Genomic DNA, 10,522 nt, shown 5'->3' with positions numbered 1-10,522 from the left:
GGGGGGGGAGACACGGGGTGGAGGGGGGGGGAGACACGGGGGGGGAGACACGGGGTGGAGGGGGGGGAGGTAACATTGTTAGTCATTGTCATCATCACTGTTATCGTCACTGTCATCATCGTCACCACTCATCATCACCGACACGATCTGTGTTGTGGTTGTGCACGGCAGCTGCTGCTGTTGTAAGTTGGTGCAGCAGAAGTCAAGGTTGTTGCTGTACATAGTTGTTGTATTTGGTTGTAGTTGTTGTTGTAGCACCAGTGATGTTTGCTGTCAATGTTCTAAGTTGTAATCCAATGCTAAGATCACCCACCGTACTCATTTGAGGCTGAAGGTTGTTGGGGTTGTGGTTGTTGGGGTTGTGGTGGTGGTGGTTGTGGTGGTGGTTGTGGTGGCCTCAAGGTGCATATTGGGGCTGTCCATAAATGACGTCACACACCTGGGGGGGTAAATGTGACGTCACATCAAAATGCACATCTTTAAATACATATAAATAATAGAATTCTTAAAAACACTCATTTTTATTAATTTTTATTATTAACTATTTGATTATTTCAATTTACTATAGTCACCTTTTATTTATTCCATGAAGGAGCATTTTGCTTCTCCATGGGAGAATGATTGTTATTAAACATTTTTATTTCATGATTCTACCAGGGCTTTTCATTCTGTGGAATGAATAAAATTGTTATAATTGTACTCTCCATTGTGCTTCGTTCTACTACGAAGTTTCAAGTATTTTTTCTAGTTATAATTACATTTAATATTTCACAATTATAAGAGAATTTCAATATGATATTCTGAACATCTGCAGTTTTAGTTCGACGTTGAATATTTTCAAGTAAATTTTATGCTAAATTTCAGCTTTCCAACACCCTTTGTAATAAATGTTTTCTCCTACAACATCAGAGTGCAGCGCCACATTAAATACGCACTACAATGACAACAGTTTTAAAGCGATTTGAAGCATTTTTTTATATTTAAAATGGAATTATGGTTTGGGGGGGGGGGCAGAGCTTTGATGACGAGGGGGGGAGGGTGGGGTCAAAAATCGGCCAAAATCTCGTGACGTCATTTATGGACGGTCCCATAGCCTGGCACAAGCGTCGTGGTGACGTCACCGCCACTTAGTGGCGATTGGCGATTGTTGTCGTTGTTGTGGTGGTGGTTGTTGTGGTGGTGGTTGTGGTGGTGTCTGTTGTGGGTGGTTGTGGTGGTGGTTGTTGTGGTTGTGGTGGTTGTGGTGGTGGTGGTTGTGGTGGTTGTTTGTGGTTGTGGTGGTTGTTGTGGTGGTTGTTGTGGTGGTTGTGATTGTGGTGGTTGTTGTGGTTGTGATTGTGGTGGTTGTGATTGTGGTGGTGGTTGCTGTAGTTGTTGTGGTGGGTGTGATTGTGGTGGGTTGTGATTGTGGTAGTTGTGATTGTGGTGGCTGTGGTGGTGGTTGTGATTGTGGTGGCGGCAGTTGTTGGTGTTGTTGTCTTGGTGGATGTTGTCGTAGTGGCTGTTGTTGTGGTAGTTGTTGTCGTGGTGGATGTTGTCATGTGGGATGTCGTAGTGGTGGTTGCTGTGGTTGGTGTGGTGGTTTCTGTGGTTGTGGTGGTTGTTATTGTTGTGGTGGTTGTTGTGGTAGTTGTTGTCATGGTGGTTGTTGTCATGGTTGTTGTCGTGGTTGTTGTTGTTGCTACTGCTGCTACCGGGCGAGGGAGCTCGGTGACTCTTGCCCATGGAGGCGATGGTTGGGGTCAGGAGTCGTCCCAGCCCCTCCCGCACCCCGGCGCAGGCACTTCCCGCCAGCTCCCTGGACACCCGCATCGGGGTCCTCGCGGGCGCCTTTCTCGCAACCTCCCTGGACACCCGCGCAGAGTTTTCGTTCAGGCACTTCCCGGCGACCTCCCCGAACACCTGCGTGGGGTCCACGAAGGGGTCCTTCAAGAGGTCCTTCGAAAGCACCGGTGCCTGATTCTCTCCGGACACCTGTGTCGGGTCCTTCGAGACCTGTGCCTGATTTTCTGTCGACGCTCCTGCCGAGTTGTTTGAGGATCCTTGGGAGGTTTCTTCATTTTTCACTTCATTTTTGACTTCGCTACCATCCGCAGACACCTGTGCCTGATTTTCTTCGCATGCCACCTCTGGGTCCTTCACCGAGGGGTCCTCGGCCGAGACCACGTCGGACACCTCTGCCTGATTGCTTCCGGACGCCCCATTTATTATTTTCTTCGAGGGACCTTTCTTTAAATTCTCCTTGGACGCCCGCGCCTGCTGCCGTGCGAGATTGCCGCTTGACGACGCCCGCTGTGGGTCCTTGCAAGGGTCCTTGCGAGACGGAAGGCGTCCGAGGGAGGCGCTCCTCTGAGTGCCTGATTTTAGGAAACACAAAATATAGAAAATTAATCTTGATTTGATGTATTCTTGGTTCTTTCGGTAAAGTCAGCAGACTCGGCCCACTTAGTCGATCACAGCAGAGCCACAGCCAATCAATGTCAATCAAACTCCGCCCCGCTGTTGTAAAAATATGGCAACTACTGTACTGGCGGTTAAATTTCGATTTAAAGCTTTCGTGACTGCAGGGATTCATCTTCTTGGTTCTTTCGGTAAAGTCACGTAAAATGGAAGTAATAAAATAATAATAATAATAAAACATAATAAAATAATTCTCACGACGTTTCGGCCACAACGCAAGCAGCCGTCCTCAGGTGAAGAACAGAGCTGTATTTTTATTATTTTATTATTTCCATTCTACGTGACTTTACCGAAAGAACCAAGAAGATGAACTACTGTACTATAGAGGCAATCACGTGAATTTTGGATTAACCGAAGCAACGTAAATGTTCGGTTTAAGCACCGCGTGTGTGACCTGTAAGTAAACCTTTCCAAGAATAACACGACATAATAACTGTATTTTAGATTATCAATTTGGGGTGAAAGGGAAAATCCACGAGTTAATAATTCATTTCCATTTAAAGCTTTCATGACTGCAGGGATTCATATTCTTCGATCTCAAGTCACATAGAAGGGAAATAATAAAATAATGAAAATAAAATATAATAAAATAAAATTCTCACGACGTTTCGGCCACAATGCAAGCAGCCGTCCTCAGGTGGAGAACAGGTCTGTCGGAAAGACAGCGTCCTAATGAACACCGCCAAGCTTGGCAGCGTATTACGCTGAACACTAAGCTTGGCAGCAGTGTTCATTAGGACGCTGTCTTTCCGACAGCTCTGTTCTTCACCTGAGGACGGCTGCTTGCGTTGTGGCCGAAACGTCGTGAGAATTTTATTATGTTTTATTTTTATTATTTCCCTTCTACGTGACTTTACCGAAAGATCCACGATTATTAATTAACGTCAAAATCTCAGGTGCCGCGGTTAATCCGCAAATCGGATGAAGACGCACGCGGATAATGGAGAGTCTACTGTGTAGCGCCATTGACGCAAGGCCTCACACTGCGCTTTGCAACACAACCCCAGTCACAATAAAACCCCTGAACGTTAAAACTAAGAGGAGGATAAAGCAACCCCCCTACAACAGACGGGGGGACATGCGACAGAAAACAAACGTGGTTCTCGGACGAGCCCCCAAAAAGCTCACTGGTACGGAGCGTCCCGAACGGACCGAGGCGGAGACAATTGACAGGGACGAGGCGGCCCCTGGCTACCGAACGCTCCGTCGCCCATTCAACGCGGAAGATTTTGTTCGTCGGTAACTCTCTCGGATTCGGTGGATCGAGTTTGCCGGACAGGGGGCATCACGCGGTTTCAGGCAGATCCCCGAGATAAAAAATGGAGCCACTTGAACCCTCACAGCAACCGTTTAGCGCTCGCTCCAGGAGTGGAGAAAGCAAAGACGAAGAAAGATCCCCCGGATAGCCTCAACAGACTGTTAGGGCAAGTGCTGTCAGTGAGCAGCAGCACCACGCCCAGCCGCCTTTGTCTCCCCGGCGGTGATGTTGACACAACGCACCAGGTACTCATTTGAGGCCGAGTCGACCTAGGGGAGGCCCAAGACCGGTTCAGATAATCGTCACTGGGTGTTGGCCGTGAGTGGGAATCGAACTCGGGTTGCTGCACCACCGCTCCCCCAGCAACCGTTTAGCCCCCCCCCCAACTATCCCTCCCCCCACCTACCCCTCCCCCCCACCTACCCCCCCCCCCACCTTCCCCTCCCCCACCCTCCCACCTACCTCTCCCCCCCCCCTACCTACCCCCCCACCTACCCCCCTCCCCCACCTACCCCTCTCCCCCACCGACCCCCCCTCAACTACCCCTCCCCCCACCTACCCCTCCCCCCACCTACCCCCCCCCCCACCTTCCCCTCCCCCACCCTCCCACCTACCTCTCCCCCCCCCTACCTACCCCCCCACCTACCCCCTCCCCCACCTACCCCTCTCCCCCACCGACCCCCCCAAACTACCCCTCCCCCCCTACTCACCTACCCTTCCCCCCCTACCTACCCCCCCACCTACCCCTCCTCCACCTACCATCTCCCACCCACAAACGGGGGTCTAAATTCAAACTGCTCGTCGTGGCGAATTCTCATGGGTGGAAAAGAACGCTCGGTGCATAACAAAAATTAAACGGGCACCTCGTGAGGGCAGCGCCGCGGACGCCTCGGAGAGCAGCGGGGTCCTCGATCGCTCGCGGCCCACGGAGGAGCTCCTGGGTGCTGGGACCGCCGAGGAAGAAGAAGCAGGCACACGCAGCGCGCCGTCAAAGTCGCTCGCTCACTCGCTCACGAAAGTTTAAAACGCGGCAACAAGTTTAACTTTGCGAGAGAGAAAAAGGACACTCAGAGGTGCGTCAAAAAAATGTAATCAAATATGGGAGGAGAGGGATTTGGGAGAGAAACACCCAGTCCGCTTCGGTGGGTGTCACTGTGTGTGTGTGTGTGTGCGTCACTGTATGTCACTATTTAACTCCATCAGAAAAGTGACCTGCAGCGCCACACCTATTACCATCATTAGGGGGAAAAACGGTGAGCCAATCTCCGACCCCCAGGAACAGGTTTGCAGATTTGCTGAGCATTTCTGTGAGGTCCTGGGGGAGGGGAAATCCCTCAGCCAGGAAAACATCATGGCACAAAGTGGGGATAACCCTGCTGAGGCTGCGGTGCCTCAAATATTGGAAGAAGGCACCCCCTGTGAGTGGCTGGCTGAGGTGCCATCTGTTGAGGAAGCACTAAAGGCGATCCAGAGTCTGAGACCAGGAAAGGCACCGGGCAGAGATGATCTCCCAAGCGAAATGCTGAGGGAGGGTGGCGTTTGTGCACAGACTGCCCTACAAGACATCATAACAACAGTCTGAACCACTGGACGGGTTCCGCAGGATTGGAAGGATGCCCTGGTGGTCCCCCTCTTTAAGAAGGAGGACCGCATAGACTGTAACAACTACAGGGGCATCTCACTCCTCAGTGTGCCGGGAAAGGTCCTGGCAAGGATTATTCAACATCGCCTTGCTAGGCACGCTGAGGAGAGGCTTGCGGAGCCCCAATGTGGTTTCAGGAAAGGACTGTCCTGCACAGACGCCATATTTTTTGTCTGTCTGCTACAGCAGAGATGTAGGGAATTCCAACAAGACCTACATCTCTGCTTTATTGACCTGGTCAATGCCTATGATACCATCAGTAGGCCTGGGCTCTGGGTTGTTCTTCGTGCTTTCCGAGTCATTAAGGACCTTCATGATGATGAGCGGGCCCGGGTAAAACTACGTGGCCGGGAGTCAGAGCCATTCCCTATACACCTTGGGGTGCGACAGGGATGTCCTCTGGCTCCCACATTATTTAACATCTATTTTGACCACGTAGTTCATGAAGCCATGAATAGCTGTACCGGGGGAATTTCCATTTGGTGCAGATATAATGGGAGGCTGATCGATGCCCAAGTGCGGTCAAGGGATGGCTCCCTATTGGTCAACCACGTTATGTATGCCGATGATTTGGTAATTGCTGCTCATTCAGCAGTTGGAGACGCTGCTGCTTAAACTGGAGCGTGCCACTAAGAGGTGGGGCCTTACCATCAGCCCCACCAAAACTAAGCACCTGCCTGGGTATTTTGTACCATCGGACACTCCACCCCCACAACTCCCAATCGGTGATGGGGCAGTGGTGGAGAGAGTGGAGAGTTTCCCATACCTGGGCAATGTGCTCATGACTGGCTCCGGTTTAACAGCAGAGGTCTCACTCCGAATCAGTCGAGCGGCAATATCTTTTCATCGGTTGCGTAATGCTGTGTGGAAGCTACCTGGTCTGTGGCTGCACACGAAGCTTCAGGTCTTCTCGGCCACGGTCATTCCCTCCCTTCTCTACGCTTGCGAAACATGGACCCCCCCTAATGGAGCATCTTCGCCGGTTAGAAACATTTAGGCTGGCCTGCCTACGGTCCATCCTGGGTTTAACCAGGCTAGATTGTGTGAGAAGCTCACAAATCCTTGAAAGATCTGGGCAAAGTTCCATCGGTGAGCTCCTCCGGCAGGCAAGGCTGCGTTGGCTGGGTCATGTAGCCCGCATGCCCAGCCACCGCATACCTAAACAGCTTTTGTTCGGCCGGATAGAGGGGGCTAAATGGGCGCGGCACGGGCTAGAGAAGAGATGGAATGATGTGGTACAGGAGGACGTGGAGCTGAGTGGACTTGCCGATGACTGGTACCAGCGGTGTCAAATCGGCCTTAGTGGAGGAGGCTCGTGAAGGACGCTGCTGGGCAGTTGGAGGCAGTCGCCCTCTAACAACAACGGAGGGTGGAGGAGCGACGCTCACAACAACGAGCGGAGCGCCGGGTGGCTAAAGCACAGCACGTTGGCACAGTAGGGGGCACAGGTGATGCATCAGCCAGTCATCTCAGTCATCTCAGTCATCTCAGTCAGTCGACCCGTGGCACCTGCTGGGTCTGCCCCGTGACCTCCTGCAAGCGGGCGTACGACACTTCACGTGGCCTCAAGGTGCACATGGCCTGGCACAAGCATCGTGGTGACGTCACCACCACTTAGTGGCGAATGGTGGTTGTTGTTGGTGGTGTTGATGGTAGTGTTGAAGGTCGTGGTGTTTATAGTGGTAGTTGTGGTGGTTGTGGTGGTGATTGTGGTGGTGGTTGTGTTGGCGGTTGTGGTGGTGGTGGTGGTGGTTGTGTTGATGGTTGTGGTGGTGGTTGTGTTGGTGGTTGTGGTGGTGGTTGTGGTGGTGGTTGTGGTTGTTCTCACCGGGTGAGCGGCGTTCAATTGACTGGATCAACAACTCCTGCTTCTGTTCCTGCAACAACCACAACCAACAACACACGACATCAACAACCACGACCATCACCACAACCACTACCACCACCACTACCACCATTACCACCGCCACCTTTACCACCATAACTACCACAACCACCTCCACCACCACATCCACCATCACCACCACCACCATCATCATCACAACCACCACCAGCTCCACTACCGCCACCATCAACAACAACCGCCATTCTCCACTAAGTGGTGGTGACGTCACCATGGCACCTATGCCAGGCTAGGTGCACTTTGAGGCCACGAGAAGTACCGAAGGCTCGCTGGCAGGAGGTCACAGGACAGACCCAGCAGGTGCCATTGGTTGACTGACTGAGATGACTGGCAGATGCACCACCTGTGCCCCCTACTGTGCCAACTTGCTGTGTTTTAGCTACCCGGCGCTTCGCTCGTTGTTGTGAGCGTCGCTCCTCCGCCCTCCGTTGTTGTTGAAGGGCGACTGCCTCCAACTGCCCAGTAGCGTCCTTCACGAGCCTCCTCCATAGAGACCGTTCTTCACACTCCTGGGACCAGTCTACGGGAAGTCCTCTCAGCTCCAAATCCTCCTGTACCACATCACTCCATCTCCTCTCTAGCCCGTACCCATTTAGCCCCCTCTATCGGGCCAAACAGAAGCTGCTTGGGCATGCGGTGGCTGGGCATGCGGGCTACGTGACCCAGCCAACGCAGCCTTGCCTGCCGGAGCTCACTAATGGGAATGTGTCCAGATCTTTCTAGGATTTGTGAGCTCCTCACACAATCCAGCCTTGTTAAACCCAGGATGGATCGTAGGCATGTCAGCCTGAATGTTTTAACCTGTGCAGATGTTCTATTAGTGGGGTCCATTTTTCATAAGCATAGAGAAGGGAGGGCACGATTGTGGTCGAGAAGACCCGAAGCTTTGTGTGGAGCGACAGACCAGGTAGCTTTCACACAGGATTACACAGCCGATGAAAAGATATTGCCGCCAGACTGATTCGGAGTGAGACCTCTGCTGTCAAATCGGAGCTGGTCATGAGCACACTGCCCACGTATAGAAAACTCTCTGCTCCCTCCACAACTGCTCCATCACCGAAGGGGAGTGGAGAGGGTGGAGTGTTTGGTGGCATAAAATACCCAGGCAGGTGTTTAGTTTTGGTGGGGCTGATGTAAGACCCCACCTCTTAGTGGCACAATCCAGGTTCACCAGCAATGCCTCCAACTCCTCTGAGTGAGCAGCAATCACCAGACCATCAGCATACATAACATGGTTGACCAATAAGGAGCCATCCCTTGACCGCTCCCAGGCATTGATCAGCCTCCCATTGTATCTGTACCAGATGAAATTTCCTCCGGTACGGCCATGGTAAGCTTCTCGAACTACGTGGTCAAATTTGATGTTAAATAGTGTGGGAGCTAGAGGACATCCCTGTTGCACCCCAAAGTGAACAGGGAATGGCTCTGACTCCTAGCCACGTAGCTTTACCCGGGCCTGCCCACAAGCCCCTCGCATACACTAACCTAACGACATACACCCCCCGACTCACACCACCACGGCCCGCATACACACACAGCATGCTTACACACAGCCCGTACCGCCAAGTATACAGACCCACACACACACGCGCACCACCTCTACCATATACACACAGTCTGCACCACGCGTGCACACACATACACAGTCGGCACCGCATGCACACCACCTGTGCAGCATTGTACATACTGACGTACACCCCCTACGCTACACAAGCGACAGTACACCAAATACTACAGTACACTCCACCACCAACACCACCACCATCACCACCACAACCACCACAACCACCATCACCACGATCACCACCACAAGCACCACAACCACCATCACCACCATCACCACCACAACCACCACAACCACCAGCACCACCATCACCACTATCACCACCATCACCACCACAACCACCACAACCACCAGCGCCACCATCACCACCACAACCACCACAAGCACCACAACCACCACAAGCACCACTACCACCATCACTACCATCACCACCACAGCCACCACAACCACCACAGCCACCACAGCCACCACAAGCACCCCAAGCACCAGCGCCACTACCAGTATGTGGTCCCGCCTGGCGCGTGTCTCCATCTGCCTCTGCAGCAGCGTGTTTCTCCGCGTCTCCTGGTGTCGGCGTGTCTCCGTGAGACGCGTCTCCTCCCGCTGCTGTCTCTGGGCTGTCTCCCTGCGCACAGCCTCCACCGCACGTTCCGCTGAGAGACGTGGAGACACGGGGTGAGACACGGGGTGAGACACGGGGTGAGACACGGGGTGAGACACGGGGAGAGACACGGGGCGAGACACGGGGGGAGACACGGGGTGAGAAACGGGGTGAGACACGGGGTGAGACACGGGGTGAGACACGGGGTGAGACACGGGGAGAGACACGGGGTGAGACACGGGGGGAGACACGGGGTGAGAAACGGGGTGAGACGCGGGGTGAGACGCGGGGTGAGACGCGGGGTGAGACGCGGGGTGAGACGCGGGGTGAGACACGGGGTGAGACACGGGGAGAGTCACGGGGTGAGACACGGGGTGAGACACGGGGGGAGACGCGGGGTGAGACGCGGGGTGAGACGCGGGGTGAGACGCGGGGAGAGACACGGAGAGAGACACGGAGAGAGACACGGGAAGTGAGACACAGAAACAAGGGAAAGGTGAGAGAGAGACACACGGAGACACATGGAGTGAGACACGGAGAGACGGGAGGTGAGACACAGAGCCAAGGGGTGAGACACGGAGAGAGACATGGGGGGAGATGCAGACACAGGGGGAGACACGGAGACAATTCAGACACCCGGGCTTGCAAGCCGACGCAGTCTCGGCCGCATGTTCCGCTGAGACTCACGGAAACAGAATGATGGAGACACGGAGACATGGAGACACGCTGAGATAAACACAGAGACAAGCTGAGATAAACACGGAGACACGCTGAGATAAACACAGAGACAAGCTGAGATAAACACGGAGACAAGCTGAGATAAACACAGAGACAAGCTGAGATAAACACAGAGACAAGCTGAGATAAACACAGAGACAAGCTGAGATAAACACGGAGACACGCTGAGATAAACACGGAGACAAGCTGAGATAAACACAGAGACACGCTGAGATAAACACAGAGACACGCTGAGATAAACACAGAGACACGCTGAGATAAACACAGAGACACGCTGAGATAAACACAGAGACACGCTGAGATAAACACAGAGACACGCTGAGATAAACACGGAGACACGCTGAGATAAACACAAA

At 53.0% G+C, this 10,522-nt stretch overlaps 1 protein-coding gene across 1 annotated transcript in view; it reads right to left on the bottom strand.

Annotated features, from left to right (window-relative positions):
* LOC144949814 (uncharacterized) overlaps window positions 1-10,522 on the bottom strand; it is a 35,233-nt gene that overhangs the window by 802 nt on the left and 23,909 nt on the right. The window contains exons 4-7 of the mRNA XM_078879756.1: window positions 9,326-9,480; window positions 7,189-7,237; window positions 4,582-4,662; window positions 1,695-2,357 (exon numbers count right to left, since the gene is read on the bottom strand). Of these exons, the coding sequence (XP_078735882.1) occupies window positions 1,695-2,357; window positions 4,582-4,662; window positions 7,189-7,237; window positions 9,326-9,480 (948 nt within the window). The remainder of the gene's footprint in view (window positions 1-1,694; window positions 2,358-4,581; window positions 4,663-7,188; window positions 7,238-9,325; window positions 9,481-10,522) is intronic.

Source organism: Lampetra fluviatilis, chromosome 55, assembly GCF_964198595.1.
Source record: "Lampetra fluviatilis chromosome 55, kcLamFluv1.1, whole genome shotgun sequence".
Taxonomy (NCBI): Eukaryota; Metazoa; Chordata; class Hyperoartia; order Petromyzontiformes; family Petromyzontidae; genus Lampetra; species Lampetra fluviatilis.
The sequence above is the reverse complement of the archived record's forward strand: the minus strand, read 5'-3'. Positions and strand labels throughout refer to the sequence as shown.